The sequence below is a fragment of the Eutrema salsugineum genome, unplaced genomic scaffold, assembly GCF_000478725.1.
Source record: "Eutrema salsugineum unplaced genomic scaffold, Eutsalg1_0 scaffold_7, whole genome shotgun sequence".
NCBI lineage: Eukaryota > Viridiplantae > Streptophyta > Magnoliopsida > Brassicales > Brassicaceae > Eutrema > Eutrema salsugineum.
Genome location: NW_006256486.1, coordinates 1704111 through 1725743, shown reverse-complemented (window position 1 = coordinate 1725743; position 21633 = coordinate 1704111). Strand labels below are relative to the sequence as shown.

The window sequence follows — 21633 nt, the reverse complement described above, 5'->3', positions numbered from 1 at the left end:
CTACGAGAAACCGAGAGAGTGAGAACAAAGAGAAAGCGATTAGATCGCAGAGAGTTGCGTTCGTATCGGTAACAAGTGGTATCAGAGCGTCAGGTTCGCAGACACTCAAGGATACAAAGGCGACTCAAGGATCAAATCGGAGTCCAAAAGGATTGAAGGAAGAGACGATCGCAAGCTTCACGAACCATCGGTGAAGAAAGAAGACGATCTCAGAGTGAGATCAAAGATCTACGAGTTCGAGCCAAGAACTCAGGGAAGTATCTCAAAACCTCTGTTTCTTTAAAGGTCTCTTAGATCTAGAATTCCGGAAGAAATCTCATACTGTGGAATTTGTCTCGGATTGGTAGAACGTATCTGGAATCTTGATATCGATAGATAGTGTACGTGGATCTTGTACTGGTTTGGTTGGTTTGCTCTTGTAGTGTCAGGTTATACACTTACAGGTCCGAGATCAATCATGGAACCAACACAGGGTAAATTCGAGATGGAAAAGTTCGATGGAAAAGGAGATTTTGGCATGTGGAAATACAGGATGTTGGGACAGCTTGAGATTCAAGGTTTGGGATCTGTGTTACAGGAGCATACCAAGTCTGAAATGGTTACGGATGAAAAGGGAACTGTTGTTGAACCAAAAGTGGATCCGAAAGCAGCTGAGAAGGATCTGCGGGTGAGGAATCTTTTGGGGACGTGTTTGACAGATCAGATTCTGAGAAAGATATTTCATGAACCTACAGCGTTGGGCATGTGGAAGGCTTTGGAAGCTGATTATCAGACTAAATCATTACCAAATCGGATTTATCTCAAGCAGAGTTTTGCCAGTTTCAAGATGGATGGAAACAACTCTATGGAAGACAATGTGGATAAATTCTTGAAGCTGATACAGGACCTTTCAAGCTTAAAAATCACAATAAGTGACGAGGATCAAGCGATACAACTTCTAACAAGTCTTCCACCAGAGTATGAGCCATTGGTCCATACTCTCAAATATGGAACAGGAAAGGAGTCCTTAACTGTTAAGGACGTGGTTGCTTCAGCTTATGCTAAAGAAGCCGAGTTAAGGCAGAAGGGTCAGCTAACAAGGTCAAAAGGAAACTCAGAAGGGCTGTATGTTGATTCAAAGAAGAAGGTAGAACCAAAGCATGATCACAAGAACAGCAAGAAGCAGAATAAGAGTAAAGGGAAAGATAAGTCCAAAGGGAAGAACAAATTTGGACCGAAGGCTTGCTGGATTTGTGGTGATGAGAATCACTGGAAGAAGGATTGCCCTAAACGGAACAAGACCGAGAACTCAGCTAACCTTGCTGTCAATCTACAAGAACCAATAGCTTTGACAACTAGCTTACATGACTCGAAGGATGAGTGGGTCTTAGACTTAGGATGTACATTCCATATTACTCCAAGAAGGGAGTTACTATCAGATTTTAAGGAATGTGAAGAAAGTAAGGTGCTTATGGGGAATAATACGCACTGTATGGTCAAAGGCATGGGAAATGTAACAGTTGAGAATCCGGATGGCACTATCGTTACGTTAAGTAAGGTCAGATACATGCCTGACATGGGAACAAATCTCATATCGTATGGTCAACTTGAACAGTCGGGGTGCAAGTATAAGGGTGAAGACTTTGAGGTGGTATTCTACAAGGGAGATAAGAAGGTGTTAACAGGAAAGTATGAGCAAGGTTTATACTATCCTCAAGGGAAAATCAGGGGGCCAGAAACAAATTCAGCTAAAGCCATAGAAGACTCAACAAAGAAATGGCATTCCAGATTGGCTCATATGGGACAGTCGTCTATGGATACTTTAGTCAGAAAGGGCTACCTGAAAAAAGAAGAGGTATCAAAATTAGGATTTTGTGAAGCATGTACGATGGGTAAATCTCACAAGCAAAGCTTCCCGAAGGCCAAACACATCACAAAGGAGATTCTAGACTATGTCCACTCAGATTTGTGGGGCTCATCAACAGTTACACCGAGCTTGTCTGGAAACCAATACTTCATGACGTTCATAGATGATTTCTCTAAGAAAGTCTGGATATACTTTCTCAAGACGAAGAATGAGGCCTTCCAAAAGTTTGCTGACTGGAAGATTTTGGTTGAAAACCAAACTGGGAAGAAACTAAAGTGCTTAAGGACCGAAATGGATTAGAATTTTGCAATAGACAGTTTGATGAGTTGTGCAGAGAAACTCGTGTTAAGAGACACAAGACCTGTCCCTATACACCACAGCAAAACGGTATTTCCGAGAGGATGAATCAGACTATAATGGACAGAGTAAGAAGTATGCTCTAGGAAACCGGTTTAAAGGGCGAGTTTTGGGCTGAGGCAGCATCTACTGCAGTCTACATAATCAACAGATCACCAGCAGCATCTATTGGTTTTGAGGTTCCAGAAGCGTTATGGACTGGGGGAAAGCCGGAGTATGATCATCTAAAAAGGTTTGACTGCATGGCATATGTTCATACTGTGCAGGAAAAGATCAGTCCGAGGGCTCGCAAAGGTATCTTTGTTGGATATGCCCAGGGAACAAAAGGATACCGAGTTTGGCTTCTGGAAGAACAGAAGATTAACATCAGTAAAGATGTTGTATTTGATGAAGAAAGGGTCTTTAAGGATTTGAACTTGGAGAAAGAAGATAAGATGGAACAAACAGTTGCTCAGAAAGTGAGGGTTTTATCTTCGACAAGTACAACAGATGTTGGGACTTCAGGGGAAGGTTCAAATCAAGGTGGAGCTGATCCAGACTTTGAAGTAACAGGAGAAGAATCAGATACATCTGAGGAAAATGATGGGAATGATTCTCAAGAAGCTGAACTGTTACTACAGAAAATCTGGACAATTACGTTCTTGTTAGAGATCGGGTAAGAAGGGAGATAAGACCGCCATCAAGATTTGAAGGGGCTGACTTCGTGGCTTATGCTTTGGCTGCCTCAGACACAATTAACATAGATGAGCCCAAAACATACAGGGAAGCAAAAGGTAGCAAGCATAATGATTTATGAGACTCAGCCATGGACGAGGAGATGGACTCGTTAAACATAAATCACACTTGGGATCTAGCTGACTAACCAGAGAAGCAGAAGGTTATAGGTTGCAAATGGATCTACAAGCTCAAACCAGGCATACCTGGGGTGGAGAATCCAAGATACAAAGCACGACTTGTTGCAAAGGGCTATGCACAAGTCGAAGGTGTTGATTACAATGAGGTTTTTGCTCCTGTTGTAAAGCATGTCTCGATCAGGCTCATTTTGTCAATGGTCTCCCATCTAGACATGGAACTGGAGTAGCTCGACGTAAAGACGGCGTTTCTTCATGGTGTGTTACAGGAGAAGATCTATATGAGCCAACCGGAGGGCTATGTTCAGAAGGGATCTGAGGACAAAGTATGTTTGCTAAAGAAGTCTCTTTACGGCTTGAAACAGTCGCCGAGAGAATGGAACTACAGGTTTGATACCTTCATGCTCAAGAACAAATACAAGAAGAGTGAGTATGATCCATGTGTGTATCTTAGAGGTTCAACGGTTGAAGACATGGTTTATTTGCTGCTATACGTAGACGATATGTTGATAGCATCAAAGGACGTGAGTGTTGTAAACAAGTTGAAGAAAACTCTCAGTGAAGAGTTTGAGATGAAGGACTTGGGACCAGCTAGGAGGATACTAGGGATATACATATTTAGAGACAGATCTAAAGGAGTTTTGATCTTGTCTCAAGAAGGGTAACTGAATCAAGTTCTGAAGACGTTTGGAATGTGGGATTGTAAGCCAGTGTCAACTCCTATGGGTCCACAATTTAAATTCCAGAGCCTTACGGAAAAAGAGGTTTTGGATCAAGCTAGAGAGATGGACCAAATTCCCTACGCAAGTGCAGTAGGTAGTCTGATGTACGCTATGGTGGGATCACGGCCTGATCTTGCTTATTCAGTCGGTTTGGTGAGTAGGTTTATGGGTACTCCAGGCAAAAGTCACTGGCGGGCAGTTCAGTGGATTATGAGATACTTAAAGGAGGCTGCAAAATTGTGTTTAACGTTCACTAAGGGGTCAGATTTCAAGGTTAGAGGCTACTGCGACTCTGATTACGCAGGAGACTTGGACAAGCGTAGATCAATTTCCGGATACGTTTTTACGGTTGGTGGAAACACGGTGAACTGGAGGTCGTGTCTACAGAAGGTTGTTGCTCTGTCAACCACTAAGGCAGAGTACATGTCCTTGTCAGAGGCAGTTAAAGAGGCGTTGTGGCTCAAGGGAATTTGTGAGGAGATGGGTTTCACTCAGGGAGCGGTTGAAGTGCACTGTGATTCCCAAAGTGCAATATGTCTGGCGAAGAATCACATGTTCAGTGAAAGGACGAAGTACGTTGCAACCAAATATCACTTTATAAGGGATATTATTGCTCAAGGAGATGTAAGTGTATTGAAGATTCACACATCGAAGAACCCTGCAGATATGTTAACCAAAGTTCTGCATGGGGGTTCTTTTGGAAGGTGTTTGGAAACTTTAAACATCACCGCCTGAGCGTGGTGGTGGCTGCGTCGTTTCTAGGAGGTCAAGAAATGACGCGAACTCAAGTCCGGTGGAGACTTGAAGATGATTCTGGTAATTCAGTTTCATATTTTTCTATCTCTGGTGACCAGGAGATTACAGATGTGAGGCTCAGGTTCTTATGAAGCTCACGGTGAGGTGCAAATGGTCGTGAAAACGAAGTTTTGTGCTATCAGGAATGGAACTCTATCAAGGTTTGACCGTTAAGGACAAGAGGAAATCAGAACCAAGGTGGAGATTTGTGAGGATCTGGTTCATGATTTAGGTCCGTCTGGTTGAATCGAGCTGGTTAAGCGATAACCGAGCTGTGCTGTGATGGGCTTATGTCCAAGTATCAGAGCTGAAGACTTGAAGAGCAAATTGGGCCTCGTGAATTTGGTGCTGGCCCAGCCCCTTGATGAGATCGTTTTAAAGAGAGAGAAGAAGCTCAACAAACTCTAACGTTCGAGTCTTCTTCTTCCTTTTTGACTTCTATTTTTCAATCTTATCTCTTGTAACAAACTCTTCGAGACTTCTCTCTACAAGCTTAAATAGTGGATTATCCAAGTTCCGTTCCTGAAGAGAGATGTACCCAAGGTTTTTGGCGAACTCTATATTTTGCCTGTGTTGATCTATTTTCTTTCTGCAATTGGCTACGAGAAACCGAGAGAGTGAGAACAAAGAGAGAGCGATTAGATCGGAGAGAGTTGCGTTCGTATCGATAACATATAGGCAGTAAATGCATCTTTTGATCTTCAATCTCAACTCTGTTTTACTTAACGTAATCAAAAACACGGATGTGGACGTTCGTGAATGTTTTGTATTTTTACATTAACAAGTTGCAAAGGAGCACTACAGTTCCTAAAACAGAAATTGCGAGTAATATTAAAATGTAAACTCTGATATTACGGATTTACGATTTAGAACAACGTCCCACAGAGTGGTCATAGAAAACTCATATAAGAGTTAAGGACCATTGTTGAGAAACAGCACTACGCTGAAGTTTTAATGGGTTTTACGGGGGTTTTTTTTTTAGAAAGGGTATTCAAATAAAATGCAGAAAATTAAAGGTACAACGCTATATTTGAATTCATACAATTTTTTAGAGTTAGTTGAGATAATGAATTAAGAAATAATGAGATAATGAGTAAGGAAATATTGAGATAATGACTTCTTGCACTTTACCAAACTTCTAAGAAATTTCTCGAACCAAAAGTAGATTTTACTAGTATGCAAACTAACCTGAACCACAAAAATGATTATAAAAAAACCAACCAATCTAAACCTTCGATTTGGTTACTAGTTTGCATAAACGGTATAACTAAAAAGTTGAAGAGGTTAAAGCCAAAAAGCAGATTGCGATGGTGGATATTGGTGTGTGATAGTCGTAAACGAAATACATAATGGAAATAAAAGACTTGCAGATTGAAGAGGAAACAGCAATATTATCCAAGTCCAAAATTTTATAAAAGAGTAATCAACACACCAAAAGGTAGTTTAAACCAGAAGCTTAATAGTAATCTTGCGAACAAACTCAGAAGCCGAAATCTAAGTTTCTGCGATACTCAAACAGCAATTTAAGATGATGAAGCAGCTGCCTTGTTCCTTGGCTTGGCTTCGGTACCTACGCAAGAAAAATGTCCAATAGTTTAACAACAAACCCCATTTACCAAGGATTCAAACTGGTGAATTAAAAACCAAAGAAAAATCGATGAAAGGTGACAAATTTATAGAATACAGTACCTTCTCTGAATCCGGTCTTGAACCTGCGAGGGACATTGCGAAGGTACCTCATCCTTCCAGTTCCAGTAGTCTTTCTACGGATTGCCTTCACACTCCAGTTGTCTAAACAACATGAACACAACAATCAGAACTATCCACAAGTTACATGATACATAATTTCAAAGTTTAAAACTTAATGCCATTGAAGATGAGACAGAGAAGCTTCAAGAAATGTGTAGTGTTCGTATAAATTAAGTCAAGAGAGGCTAAACATAAGATACAAGAAATGCTTTATCTAGTGTTATCTAAAACAGCACTGAGGATTTATATGCCTAACAAAAACCTTAACAAAGAAAAACTAAGAATCAATGAGATTTGCAATACTCAACATATATCATAACTCCACAGGAAACAGCAAACTAATAGGATCTAAAATGATTCCTTTTAACGAATTCAGAATGAAATGACGCAAACATATCCAAAGAACACTAATTCTGAAAGAAAACCAAATGAATTTGCAAATCACAATTCTACAGTGATAGGGAAACGGATACGAATTGAAAATGAAGAACGATACATCTCTTAATCTAACTATTTAAGCCGAATAAGAAGCAACTGAGACAGAGTGAAAGAGAAGGGAGAGAGATCCATACACGTCCTCTTGCGAGCGGCGGGGTAAGCACAGGCGGAGCAACGGCTCTTCTGGATGTGGAAACTGCGACGGCCACATCTCACGCAAAGAGTGTGACTCTTGTTTCTCCTCTTTCCGAAACTTCCCGTTCCCTTAGTCTGAAATCCTCAAAACAAACATCCATAAAACCAAATCAGAGATTCATATCAACAAGCAAATACACGAAAATAGATGAACCGGAGATCGAAAGAGAGAATCGTAGATCACCATTGAAGCGAATGCGAGTAAGATACAATTTTAGGTTCCGGCTTCAGAGAAAGAAGTGACGGATCAGGTCGATAAAACTTTATATAAATCTAGGGTTTCTTCTTCTTTATTAGGGTTTTGGTTGGATCGAAATACCCATGGGCCTTCGTTTTATGCTGGGCCTTTCTTCGAAACTAATCCAAACGATAGTTTTCCTTTTTTTGATACATTCTTTTAGACTAGCCAAAACCCATTATCAATTTAGAAAGAAAAATTATAAATATCACAAAATTATTTGAATATGCTGAGCTCATGAATGGCACAAATGTATAAACTAAGATGTTTTTTCATGAAAAAATGATAATTTAGAAACATAATTTATGGTTCAAATATCCAATTGTGGTTTATTTTATTTTTTTCATCAAAAACAAAACGTTGGTTTGAATCACAAATGTCAAGAATGAAGTATTTGATTGAATACTTGGGGAATATTCTATTCCATAAGAGCATCATTATCGGGAGGTCTTATTGGGGGTTTCAGGGCTATTTTTATTTTTAAAAAATGAATTAAAGCCCAAAATGAAAAAAACTGATTTTTATTTTGGGCCTAGAGAATCGATTCTTATTAGCCACCTGTCATAATAGGATTGCATAAAAAAAGAAAGAGAACTTCATCTCTCTCCATCGTTTGTATCGTCGATCATTCTCCAAATTTTTTGATCGACGAAACGTTTTCTCCTCACACTGAATCGACGAAAAAAAAACTTTGATTTTTGCATGTCTTATATGTCCTGCTTGTGAAAATCGGCTCATCGGAGTCATTATTGGCCGTCTCCTCCGATCAGAAACAGCAAAGAATCATCGGGGTTTTGTTGAGGAAATCGACTCATCAAAGTGTTCTGCATGTCCACCGAATCGACAGATAAGCTAAGTCTCACACCTTTTTTTGATTATGCTTCGACTTCTTCCCTTGATTTGCTCAATCGGAGCACATTAATTTGTTTAGTGATGGATGTTTGAACTTTACATCGGGTTCAATTTGGAATAAAGACTCTAATTCTATCCTGAACTTGTTATTGGCTGGTTCATTTGGTGATATTATTTGAATGAAGTAGTGGTAGAATTACTCAGTTGATCTCTTTGTAATACACAATTGTAACATGATGATGATTTATTGTTTTACACATTCTATGTGATCTTCGTACAATTGATATATGGCTTAACACATTAAATGTTTTATATTCGATGATATCTAATAAGTGTTTGTTTTCCTTTTGTAGAATCAAGTTGCGACGAAGTGATGGTTGTTGTTTACTCTGTTCACATCCTGCTCTTCTAATCGGCTGTCAAGGTATGTATTCAACTCTGTTATTTTGTAATAAATGTCTAGTTAGTGTAAGGCAATGGTAGGTTAGTGTAGATGGTAAAGTAGAAGAACTTGATTGCTGTTTAGCGAAGTAGTTGAATTGATGTGTGAAATGGTAATTAATGATTTATTGGTTAGAGTTGGTGTTAAGATCGATGGTTGGTTTTAAAAAAGAGTTAGATAAATGTCTACTCATTGTTCTTCAATGCTGTTTTAGTAGAGATAGATAGAGAAAATAGGTTGCTTGAGTGCTGTTTGCTGAGTATCAAGTTGTAGAATCAAGTTGCTTGAGTGCTATTTGCTTTTTCATTGTTCTTCAATGCTCTTTTGGTTCACGTAGATAGATAGAGAAAATAGGTTGCTTGAGTGTTATTTGCTTTTTTCTTCAATGCTTCATCTACTTCTCTTCAATGTATCTTCAATGCTTCTCTTCCTTCTTTGCTTTTTATTAACGCAGAAGACTCTCTTATTCTCATTCTCCTTTCATTCTCATTCTCCTTAACTCTCTGTTCTTCTTTTCATTCTCGTTATTTGTTTCATTCTCATTCTCCTTTCATTCTCATTTTCCTTTTTGTCTGTTCTTCTTCTCATTCTCATTCTCTCATCTATCTTTCTTCTTCTATCTATTTCCAAATGGAGTATTGTTCTCCGACTCCTTTTTCACACGCGACCAACTTCGTTGAGCTTCTAAACTCACAGCAAGACAGTGTCTTCTGTGGTTATCCAACAAGCCTTGGTGAGGAGATGCATGTCCCTGCTTCACCTGTCGTGGAAGCCTTGGGTGGAGAACAGAAGACAACTCGGAATACATGGAGTCCTGCAGATGATGTGCTGCTGATAAGCTCGTGGCTTAACACGAGTAAGGACTCCATCGTCGGCAATGAGCAACGCGCAGGGCCCTTCTGGAAAAGAATTTCTGAGTTTTATGCGGCCAGTTCCAAGTCTTCAGGCCATGATCATCCAGATGCAAGTCAGTGCAAACAGCGATGGCAGAAGATCAACGTTTTGGTATGCAAGTTCGTGGGAGCTTATGAATATGGAACAAGGGAGAAGACATCTGGTCAGAATGAGAATGACATTCTCAAAGCAGCTCATGAAATTTTTTTTAACCTTTACAAGAAAAAATTCACGCTGGAACATGCCTGGAAGGAACTCAGGTGGGATAAGTGGACAACCCATGCAGCAAGCAAAGTAGGAGGAAGCAACAAAAGAAAGAAGCAGGTTGATGGTTCTCAATCACCAACCGATGAACAGACGGCTTCTGAGGCAGAAAAAATGAACAAACGACCCATTGGTGTTAAAGCGGCTAAAGCAAAGGATAAGAGAACAATCATTGACGTGAAGGCTGTACTTGGAGACTTTCGGACCATGTGGGATGTTAAGGCAAAAGACTTAGCTGAGAAGAAAGCCATTTCCAAAATGGCGGTTCTTGAGAGGCTCCTTGCTAAGCCGGAACCGCTTTCTGAACCAGAGGAAGCACTAAAGCTGAAGCTGATCGCTGAGCTGATGGAGTAAGATGGTTGTTTAGCTAGTTTTTATGTTTGCTTCAGTCATAAGGTACTGAAGTTTTGGTTAGGGTTTAAGACCTTTTTTGATTAGGACTTTGCTATGATCATTTCGGAGATGTATTTTTATTTCATGTTTTGTTTCTTTGTAAAACAAGTTTGGAACTTAAGTGTTTGTACTTAAGTTCTGGAATGTTTAATGTAGGCAGTATGTTTTTCTATTCCTTAAGCGTTTATACTTTGTGTGGTTTGGTTTGTTGATGATGATGATATATTTGTGTGTGGTTGGTGTGTTAAAACGTTTGTGTGGTTATTATGTTTCAGGGATTTTGCAGCAAAGGAAAGTCAAAAAGCATGCACAACACTACAAAGACGGTCACGAGCATTGTAGTCGGCACAAAACTACAAATGGATTGGGCCATTGCTTGTCATTTCTTTGTTTCAATAATCGTTTCCATTTTGTTTTCTTCTTATGTAAGTTGGAGACCACAATTTCCATGTAATTTCTAAACCACATATTTTCTATGTAGACTCTCTATTTATAGTGTGCGAAAGGAAATTGTATCAAACCAACTTCTTCACTTTAGTTTTCTCATACATTCGATTCCAAGAATTCAAGTTTTCCTTTTATTCCACATACTCTCTTAATTTGCTTTTTGTCTTGCATTCGTCTTTACAAAAAAAACACTAAGTTTATTTCACTCTCATTCTCTTTCATGCTCTCACTTTACTTTACCAATTCTACTTACAAAACCAAACACCTTTTATGGCTTCCTCTTCCAATAATCCTTTTCCTGGATCACCTGATGATGATTTAGATCAAAAGTTTGATCAAATGTTTGAGGATGTATTTGATCAAACATATGAAAATCTCTGCGTTTTGTATGAAGAACAAATGGAGGAACCGAGAGCAAGAAAGAAACGAGCTTATATTGAAAGACAACGTGAAGAAGGCCATAATCGTTTATGGAACGATTACTTTAGTGAGTCGTCAACATACCCCGCAAATTTATTCCGACGCCGTTTTAGGATGAACAAATCGTTGTTCTTGAAGATTGTTGGAAAACTTTCCAACGAGCATCGTTACTTTTGCAGAAGAAAGATGCTCTAGGAAGACCTGGTCTCTCTGCACTTCAAAAATGTACCGCATCCATCCGTATCTTGGCATATGGCAGTGCTGCTGATGCGGTCGATGAATATCTCCGGATAGGTGAAACTACAAGTCGTAAATGTTTGGAACATTTTGTCGACGGAATAATAAATTTGTTCGGTGATGAGTACTTAAGAAGACCTACACCGGAGGATCTTCAACGCTTACTTTACTGGGGAGAGGAACGCGGATTTCCTGGAATGATCGGGAGCATCGACTGTATGCATTGAGAGTGGAAGAATTGCCCTACTGCTTGGAAAGGACAGTATTCACGTGGTTCCGGAAAACCCACAATCGTTTTAGAGGCAGTAGCGTCATATGATCTGTGGATATGACATGCGTTTTTGGGCCTCCAGGTACTCTAAACGATATAAATGTTCTAGATCGCTCACCCGTGTTTGATGATATAATACAAGGTCGAGCTCCAACAGTTAATTTCTCTGTCCAAGGAAGGGAGTATAATCTGGCTTACTATCTCACTGATGGTATTTATCCGAAATGGGCAACTTTCATCCAATATATTACTCTTCCACAAGGTCGAAAAGCAAAAAAATTTGCTGAAGTTCAAGAATCTGTCCGAAAAGATGTGAAGCGCGCTTTTGGAGTATTGCAAGCTCGGTTTGCCATTGTTAAAAATCCAGCTCTTTTTTGGGATAAAGAAAAAATAGGTAAATTTATGAGAGCTTGTATCATACTCCACAACATGATAGTAGAAGATGAAAGAGATGGATACAATCTACTAGATGTATCAGATTTCCAAAGAGAAGAAGGAGACGGAAGTGCAAATGTGGATAACACATATTCAACGGCTATGCCTACAAACATTGCCAGTATGATGGATACTCGAAAAAAAATCCGGGATCCAGGAGTCCAGGAACGATTGAAGAAGGATTTGATTGAGAATTTATGGCAAAAATTTGGATGAGATCAAGACATCTGAGTTCACGTTGTTAAATTTTGTTTACAAATTAATTTTATGTCTGAGTGTGTTTATGTTAAGAATGTTAATTTCTATTTTATGTTAAGAGTGTGTTTATGTTATAATCAAATTATAATCTTTGTTTTTTAAAAAATTTTGTTTAAGAAATCCAATCTAGATTTTACCAATCTAGATTTTACCAATGCACCATTATAAATAAGAAGGTTCTTATTCTAAACTCTTATTCCAAAATTAATAATAAAAAAAACATAAGAACCTTTAATGGGGTGTTAGCAATAATGATGGTCTAAATATGGGTTTGTCACCCAAGTATCAAATAAATGCTTTTTCCTCTTCGATCATAGATTGTTTGTTTGTTTTTCCTCTTTTTTTTTTTGGTTCCATCTTGTTTCCTTTTTAACACATCCTTCTGTATGCATTTAAACTGATGCAAATCGACTATTTTCTTCTTTGTTAACATAAAGAATTCGCGAGAGAACGTCAAGAGAAGATCTAATTTTCTCAAGAAACCATCCTTCGTTTCTCATCCATGGTACCTCTCATCTCTTTGCCTTTTCTTTTGAATTAACAAAAAAATATACATCATGATGGTTCACGTAACCGATTCAAGAACATGATACTACAAAAAAAAAGACTATATGATTTATGCTATTCAACCCAAAGATAAAAATATGCCATTTTGTCTTTTTTTTTTTAGAATTTCATAAAGGTTTTTTTATGAATTTGTTTTATTTTACCGTCTAATTTTTAGGTGATAGTCCCATTGCTAAACTCAGCGATAAAACTAGTTGCTTCGATGGCGGCTAAACCGGTGGCTTCAGTCACCGTCTTACTTTTCTATGGTGGTCTTCTTCCTCGGAATCTTCAATTAGAAAGATTAGCTGGTCATGATTTTACACTTGATGGCAATGATTATCTTGTTCAATTTATTGTATCTTTTTTAAGATGTTTATGTTAGTTTTCTTCTTTTTTTTTTCTGTCACAAAGATTCATTTAAGTCAATTTAACATTTTTGGTATGAGATTAGACTAGTAAAGACGGTGACGGAGGCATAGCGGCCAAGTCTGTTTACAGTCAAATTGATAACTAAATGTCTAAATCTAAATAAGTTAAAAAAATAAGGTTGTAAGTTGTAACAAAATATTATGATAATGTGTAGGGTGAGAAGTTTAGAAATCGAGTAATTTAAGGGCTAAAACTATTTTCATAAAAATTATGTGAGGAAACTAGAAAATAAGCTTTGTTTTGTCCGAACTGCCCACTGACTTGTCCCGAAGTCCGTCTACTGTCTACACCATAAATTCGCCATTAAAGCCCCTTTTTTTTCTCCCTCCCTCTCTATCTCTCTCTAGTCTCTGCAATTACATAAACTTTATTGGCAATGAAAGTCCCATCTTCTTCCTGATGCTATGACTTACGGTCCCCGTTTTTCTTCCTGATATTATGACTTAACGGTAATTTCCAGTTTCCTGATTAATCTTTCCGGCCGATGAATCTTCTCTTTCACGTACACGGGTTTCTGATTTATCAAATTGAGGCTGATTTCGTTGACTTCTTAGGGTTTATGAAGCTGTAGCTATGGAGCTGAAATGGGTTTTTTGTCGGAAACAAGCACTGCTCTTGATTTCTTGTCTGACTCTGCTTTATCTCGCGTCCTTGGATACTGTAAGTAAAAACATTCAGTTATTAGGGTTTTTTTAACTCCCTGCTAAATTTGTTGAATCTTTTAACAGATTTATAAGTGGTAATAATGTATATTTTCTTTATTCGATCAATAAAGGCCAAATTTTGAATTGCTTTCAGATATCGAGCGAATCAACTCAGAATGCTAGTGATTTCAAGAAAAGATCCTACAAAGGTAAAGTTTACAACTTTAACTGAAAAGAGCAAATGAGTTTTTATCGTTTTCCTTCTGATTCTTGTGACTGATTTGAAATTTGTTCCTTTTAATGTCTTGTGAACATATCTGAGATAAGACTTCGTATAATATTCACTGTCATTGTTTCTCTATCTACAGTTACTTGCCCTACCAATTGGGTCATTGGACTGAATGAAACGAAATGCTATGCACACTTCAGAAACTCTACTTCATGGGAGAAGTCAGAGATGTTCTGCAGAACCTATGGCGGTCACTTAGCATCGCTTGTATCGAACAAAGAGCTTAGCTTTGTTCAAAAACTATGCGGTGGAAACGCTAGCAGTTGTTGGATCGGAGGAAAAAGCCTGAATTCTTCTACTTTCCATTGGAGCTGGTCGGATCCTAAGACTCCTCAATGGAACCAATCCGTGTTTCCTAAAGTGCCAATTCGAACACGATGTGGCAATGACAATTCATTTTGTCGTGCTGCTAATATCTGTCTAGCCGTGACAAACGGTTCATTGCCAATCTTTGGTGAAAGATGTAATGCGTCTCATGCTTTCATTTGCGCAGTTGATTCTGGTAATAGCTCTCTCTTTCTCTTATATTTCCATGTGTGCTAGTTAGTCCCATAAGCCATTATAACTATGATCTTCTTGCTGCTACAATCATTAGTTTAGAGAACATGATCAGGGGTTGAAAAGCAAACACTAGGAAGTATAGGTTTCAGGTTTTTTTTTCAGCTCCTTAGGCCTCAGTTATGTGTTTGAGCTTTGCGTTTACAGTTACAATATTATGTTATGAGAAAAAGAACACGTTTTTAGTTTTAAAAATGTAAACTTTTTGACAAAAAGTAGTTACATTGGAAACAATAGAGATCTTAATCTGCCTAATTTCTCACTTTTTTGCAGATTTAAAATGTCGCAATTGTCATGGTGAATATCAAATCATCCTCCTAGTTGTAAGCGGTTTAATTCTCTTGACCACATTCGCCATTATACTATGGTTCCTTATCTACAAACGGAGCAAGAAACGCAGGAAATCACGGAAAGTATCGAATCCAGCTTCGTCTTCTTCAGCTTTAGTTCCTCCCTCGTGGAAGATATTCACAAGCGAAGAACTGAGATCAATGACCAAGAATTTCAGCGAAGCAAACCGACTCGCTGGAGATGCTAAAACCGGTGGAACCTATAGCGGCGGTTTAGTAGATGGAACGAAAGTGGCGGTTAAGAGATTGAAAAGGTCGAGTTTTCAGAGGAAGAAAGAGTTCTACTCAGAGATTAGAAGAGCCGCTAAGCTTCATCACCCTAATGTAGTGGCCATCAAAGGTTGTTGCTATGATCATGGAGACAGGTTTATTGTTTATGAGTTCATAGCCAGTGGTCCACTCGACAGGTGGCTGCACCATGTGCCTAGAGGTGGTAGGAGCTTAGACTGGAACATGAGATTGAACATTGCCACTACTCTTGCTCAAGGAATCGCGTAAGTCATCATTTATGCTTTAGCTTTCGCTTTTTGAGAATTTATGACCAAATTCAAACCGAGTTAGTTTGATTTGGTTCGAATTTAGATTAAAAACAATTTAGAAACTGAAGAATCATTTTTAAAAGGTAAGATATAACTACATTTATGAATTTCCAGTGAATTTTGGTTTATTCTGATTGGGTGTACACTATACAAAAGTTAGTTTCGTTTGGTGAATACACTAAATGATATTTTGGTATAAAGTATTGAACCGATCAGTTGATAAGTAAATTTAGTTTGGTTAAGTGAGATTATGATGAACTTATTTAGTTAGGTTATACACTAAGTTCGTTATGGGTTCCGCTTAGCCGGCACGAGATAATGAAACTGATCAAGTTAGAAACAAAAAGTTGGTTCGGTTTTGGTTTCAGTATTCGGTTGGTTTGGATTCGGTTTACATGTACATCCTTACTATCTATAGAAGTGATTCTACATCTAGTGATTTGGTTTATTTTGGATCAAAAACAACTTAAAAATCAGAACTGAAGATTCATTTTTTAATATATGATTAAATTTATGAATTTGCGATGGATTTTGATTTAGTCTGATTGGGTTTACACTTTACAAAAGTTAGTTTAGTTTAGTGAATTCACTAAATGACACTTTGGTCTTTGGTATAAAGTACTGAAAACCGATCAGTTATAATTAAATTTAGTTTGGTTGAGTGAGTTTACACCAAATTCGTTATGGTGTTCGGTTTTGCCGCTTTGGTTTAAGTATTCGGTTGGTTTGGATTTGGTTTACATGCACATCCTTACTAATCTATAGAAGCGGGTCTATATCTATACTTGGTTTTGTTTTGAAATCTGACAACTTTGAAACTTGTCCGGTTAAAACAGGTTTTTACACGACAAGGTTAAGCCGCAAGTGGTGCACCGTGACATACGAGCAAGCAATGTGCTGCTCGACGAGGACTTTGGAGCTCATCTAATGGGCGTTGGGCTCTCAAAGTTCGTACCTTGGGAAGTGATGCAAGAGAGAACCGTAATGGCTGGTGGGACCTACGGTTACCTTGCACCCGAATACGTTTACAGAAACGAGCTCACCACGAAGAGCGATGTCTACAGCTTTGGAGTCCTTTTGCTTGAGATTGTGAGCGGTCGCAGACCGACTCAGGCGGTTAATTCATCGGTTGGGTGGCAGAGCATATTCGAATGGGCCACACCGTTGGTTCAGGCAAGCCGGTGGTTAGAGCTTCTTGATCCGGTTATAACGTGTGGTTTACCGGAAGCGAGTGTGGTTCAGAAAGTTGTGGACTTGGTTTATTTTTGTACTCAGAATGTGCCATCGATGCGTCCTAGGATGTCTCATGTGGTTCATCAGCTTCAACAATTGGTCCCACCACCTTCAGAGATTAATTAGTTCATATTCATTTTCAGCCTGTGAAAAAGACAAAACGATGTCGTATCAGAGAAGTTTCTAGAAGTTTCTAGAAGTTGTAGGTTTATAGCTTCTGAACTAAGTAACTATGCATAAGTAACTAAGCCCCAAAATTATTACAAAAGGATTTCAAAGCGTTTAAAAAATAACATTCATAGCTTTTGCTATATTCTGGTTCTTAGTATTACGTCTCTCTTTTTTTGTTTGCTGGTTGGTTTGATTGAAAAAAGAAAATATGTTTTGCGGATCGTTCAAGCCCAAGTTATACAAGAAATGGTTAGCTTTCTTTAATCTTTGTTATTTATGATCCAAATGAGCTTTTATTTTTTTTCTGTGTTCTTCTTCTAAGATTCTTTGTTCTTGTGGGATGCAGCAAACATTCGATCAATTACATCAAGATTCGGCTCGATTTTGATGAGTAAAAAGAAGAATGCGATGGTTTACTTTTTGAAGACAGACATCGTGGACATTCTCAAGACCTGCCATGACAATGATGATAAAGCTTATAAAAAAGCAAAACTCCTCGTTCACTAATTTTCCTCTGTATTAATTTCTCTGTTTCTTAATCTGTCAACTTGTTATTGCAAGTAGAAGAATTACTAGAAGAGCTTAAGATATTTATCTTCTTATGATCTCATCGAGCGATGCTGCGACTGTATGAGAGCTTAATCAGAGCTTTATTTACGCGTAGATATGGTAATTCTCTTGACTCGTCTGAGAGGTTGGTGTTGATTCGTTAATACTAATCTCTGACATTACTAAGATCCATATTGTTGACAAATCTTTGTATTTAAATATAAAATCGTAGATGGAAAAAGTGAGAATGAATCGGTTCTTTCACCAAGTTGAAGAAGAGATTCATTGTCCGAAAAACAGTTTGAGTTCTGAAGCACGGGTACGGCACTTTGTAGACGTCTCATGAAACGTTTCGGGGACGGGTACTGATTGGGGACAGCTCGGAAACGTTTCTCTAACGTTTCTAAGAATTTGGGAAGGATTATATTAATATAAAAATTTTCCTAGTATATATTCATGATTAAGAGGGGTTATTTTTCTTAGTAGTGTAGTATTTGTGGATTTAGGAAATGATAAAACTCTCTTGAAGTATTAGAAAAACAAATTTAGCTCAAATGTATGTGTATTATTTTGTTATATACATATATATTTGACGTATCCATACTGTATCCGTATCTATAAATTTTTAATTTGCCGTTTCCCGTTTCCGTTCTTGTCCCAGTTTCCCGATTCCGTACCCGTCTCAATGCAGCATAGACACGTCCCGCTCGAGATTTAATTTTCTAAGAAGAAGATTTTGCCTTACATGTTAATCTCTACCCCCTACGCGAAACCAGTAGGTCGAGTCGATGAAAAAGTACGAGAGGAGAAAGTAGAGAAGAAAAAGAGTATTGATCAAGAAAAATCGAGTTTACTTTGGCCACAAGGCAGTAGTAACCAAGAGACAACGAGAAAACGTTCTCGTTTCAGAGACCTAAGAGCATGTTTATAGGGGGGTTTTTGGTCCGTTTCTTGTGTTTTTAAAGCCCAAAAAAAAAAGGCTGGGATCAGTCCTTATTTGGGAAGCTATAGAACCGTTTCTTGTGGGACAGGTGACGTGTTTTTATTGGGACAAAATTGGTTCTCGACCAAAACCATTCCTGACCAAAAATCTTCGACCAAAATGTTTTCTGCACCCAAATGTCTCGGTGAATAAAAATTCCTCGATCTAATCGCATCTCCAGTGCCACCATGACCGACTCCGCAAAGATTTCGGTGAAGAAGAATGGCTGCCGGCGATGGCGGTGGAATCCTTAGCGACGGAGATGGACACGGCGGTACGTGTGGTGCACCTTGCGTATTCTCTCTGTGTTAAAGTCCAGGAGAAGCTTTGTCTTCCTTCCTCCATTAACGGCGGTCACATTAAGTCCAAGGATAACGATTCCTCTGTTACCGTCGCAGGTTTTTCCCTCGCCGATTTCTTCTGAATTTTTTTTTTTTTTGGAACATACGATTCAGAGTTTGGGTTTTGTTTTTCTCCATTCATGGGATTCGAGCTGTGATTTATTGCAATTCAAGATCTGTTTGGTTAATGGGTTATTGAATTTGAACGAATTTGTGATAGTTGATGTTGGAGTTGGACTTGACATAAGTCCGGCTCATACTTCGAGTTAATTATCACATCGGTTTTTCTAGGCCCCAAGGCCCATAAACGAAAAAAAAAGAATCTTGGAAGGATATTTGATAGGACGTGACGAGCTTTAAGGACGAAATTAAATGGATAAGTGAAGATCCCAAAGATCCCAGAAGAATGGAGATCGCAACGTCCCGAAAATCTTGAAGTAGTTCGAATCGATCTATTTAGTATAAATCCTGAAGATCATCCAATTTCTAGCTAGAAACACACTTGTAAACTTATAATCTCATCAATACAATCCAAATTCGTCGATCTTAGTCTTTTACTTTACATCGATCTTATCAGAATTCTTGCCCAACTTCTTCTTCCACTAAACCAAACACTAAACTCTTGAGTGTGGATTTTAGGATCCACATTTTGGCGCCGTCTGTGGGGAAGAGACAAAGAAATTCTTACACCTGAGACCAATCTCAAAGACAAAGTAAGAACGAAATGGATCCCAAAAACACTGAGACATCTGGTCCGAAAACAAGCTCTGCTCCCACGCTAAACCCTAGCACGTCGGCTCTCCGATCTGGAAATGCTGAAATCACCGGAGCGCAGAGCTCGCCCAGCCAGAAGCAAACAGGCGAGTCGAGCGTCGGAAATCTGACACCTATCTTGACTCAAACTACAACCACGAGCGCGACACGCACTGTCGGAATACCCGCGGTGCCTCGCTCGGATCCCAGACCACCACCGCTACATACGTACTCGCGGACCTGGACAAGGTCTGGAATCTCACAGGTCGGATCCACCAGTTCGGACCAAACCGAACCCACCCGGACCGGACCGTCCCAAATGGTAACCGGTGACGACCTGGCAGAATTTCGAAGGATGTTAGCATTCCTAGCCGAGCAAGCTCGCGAACAACGAGCTATCCTCGCGCGAAATGAAAAAGAAATAACCAACATCCGAAAAGAGCGGGCACAGCCAGCTCCGACTGACGATGAGGACCCGGATGATCTATCCGAAGAGGAAGATCTAAATCCGACGCCATGTCCACTCCCAACAACTCGCTTGGAATTCGAACATCTCACGCGCGACGACCTGTCCACGCAGTTCGTTACTCCACCACGGAGCAACAACGCTCCTTTGTTTAGCGAGGTGGTCAACCACCTGCCAGTGTTTGGATCCGGACAAGCGGAGCGCAAAACCCCGGCAGTTGACGATTGCCGAGATCTGCTGTTAACACCCCCGCTCTTCTGCGGATCACAAGGCCGTAGTACGAACCGTGCTAACCCGCCAGCCGACAGGCGATCTAACGAAGAACGGACCGCTGACGATACTTTCCAAACCGGAAGTCAGCAACAAGCTAACGCGCACAACAAGAAGCGCGCAGAGGACCCTCTAAAGATCAGCAAACAACGCCGAGCTGAAACGTATGTATGCCGCAGTACATAAAGCAACGAGTACGGCTCCTGATATAGATCGCGTGCTGGACGAAACCAGAAGAACCCCCTTTGATAAAGACACTGGGAAAATGAAGTTTCCAGAATATAATGGAACGGCAGATCCCCTAGCTCACCTCAGAGCTTTAAGGCTTTCCATAGCCCAAGCTCATCTCAACGACGAGGAGAAGGAAGCAAGCTTCTGCCGACTCTTCGCCGAAAATTTTGTCGGATCCGCCCTAGAATGGTTCGCCGGACTAGAGGAAGGATCCATAGACCACTTCCAAGAGCTAGGCTCAGCTTTCCTCAAACACTACTCGGTGTTTATAGCTTCCAAGGCTACGGAGGCCGACCTTTGGACATGCAGACAGAACCACCAGGAACCCCTGCGGGCTTACTTGGCTAGGTTCAAGGAAATTAAGTCCAAAATAGCCAATTTGAACGAGGGAGTAGCACTCTCTGCGCTCAAACAAGGGCTATGGTTTGACTCACCCTTCAGACAAGAACTATCAGTTCGTTGTCCAGAAACAATAGACGATGCGCTCCATAGAGCCGCGAGCTTTGCCCAATACGAGGAGGAACAGAGAATCCTCCGAGAACAGTACGAGGCAGACTTGTTAGTGCCTAGTCCCAGCGCTACCAAAAATGCAGCCAAAAAAGAGCCCGGCGGCAAAGGGATACACAGCTTCACAATAGGAAGCTCGTCGAAAAAAGAGTCGAAAAAAAAGAAAAAATCAACCTACGACGCAAGCAAATTCTGCACTCATCATAACAAGAAGGGACATTCCACAGAAGAATGTCGCACAGTCCTAGCCAAAAAGGCTAAACTCGCCGCGAAGGCCGCAGAGCAGGAGGGGGAGCCCACAGGAAAAAACGAGGAACCAAAAAACTCAAAGACGTCAAACAATAAAAGAGACCGAGCCCCCATGGATGAAATCCGAGTTCTCCCCCTCTGGGACCTAAAAAAGAGAATAGATCTCATATTCAGGGGAATAACTCGGTGTGGAGGATCTATGAAATCGGTGATCTCACCTCCATCCGCTCCTAAAAAAGATGCAAAGCCGCAAACTGGCAATCAGCTATTAGAAGCTCGTAAGACCACAAAACCAGAACTTCCAAAATTCCAGGGAGTTCTGGAACTCTTCGAGCGACCCAGACCTAAGCAAATAAATTTCATATCCGGAGGCTCCAAATACTGCTAAAATTCGGTAAACTCGATAAAAGCCTACCAAA

At 39.7% G+C, this 21633-nt stretch overlaps 3 protein-coding genes across 3 annotated transcripts; 2 read left to right on the top strand and 1 right to left on the bottom strand.

Annotated features, from left to right (window-relative positions):
• Nucleotides 1–5917: 5917 nt before the first annotated feature.
• Nucleotides 5918–7239, bottom strand: LOC18010413 (60S ribosomal protein L37-2). The gene is made up of 4 exons (XM_006392875.2): nt 7138–7239; nt 6893–7028; nt 6261–6362; nt 5918–6141 (listed from the first exon to the last, which is right to left on the bottom strand). The coding sequence occupies exons 1-4, from the start codon at nt 7138–7140 to the stop codon at nt 6095–6097; spliced, it is 288 nt and encodes a 95-aa protein (XP_006392937.1). The 5' UTR covers nt 7141–7239; the 3' UTR covers nt 5918–6094.
• A 6105-nt stretch (nt 7240–13344) lies between these two features.
• On the top strand, nt 13345–16824 carry LOC18010409 (C-type lectin receptor-like tyrosine-protein kinase At1g52310). Its single transcript, XM_006392873.2, has 6 exons — nt 13345–13531; nt 13637–13742; nt 13881–13935; nt 14095–14517; nt 14847–15417; nt 16299–16824. The coding sequence occupies exons 2-6, from the start codon at nt 13656–13658 to the stop codon at nt 16819–16821; spliced, it is 1659 nt and encodes a 552-aa protein (XP_006392935.1). The 5' UTR covers nt 13345–13531; nt 13637–13655; the 3' UTR covers nt 16822–16824.
• Nucleotides 16825–20492: 3668 nt separating this feature from the next.
• On the top strand, nt 20493–21602 carry LOC112082820. Its single transcript, XM_024150347.1, has one exon. The coding sequence runs from the start codon at nt 20493–20495 to the stop codon at nt 21600–21602; it is 1110 nt and encodes a 369-aa protein (XP_024006115.1).
• Nucleotides 21603–21633: the final 31 nt, after the last annotated feature.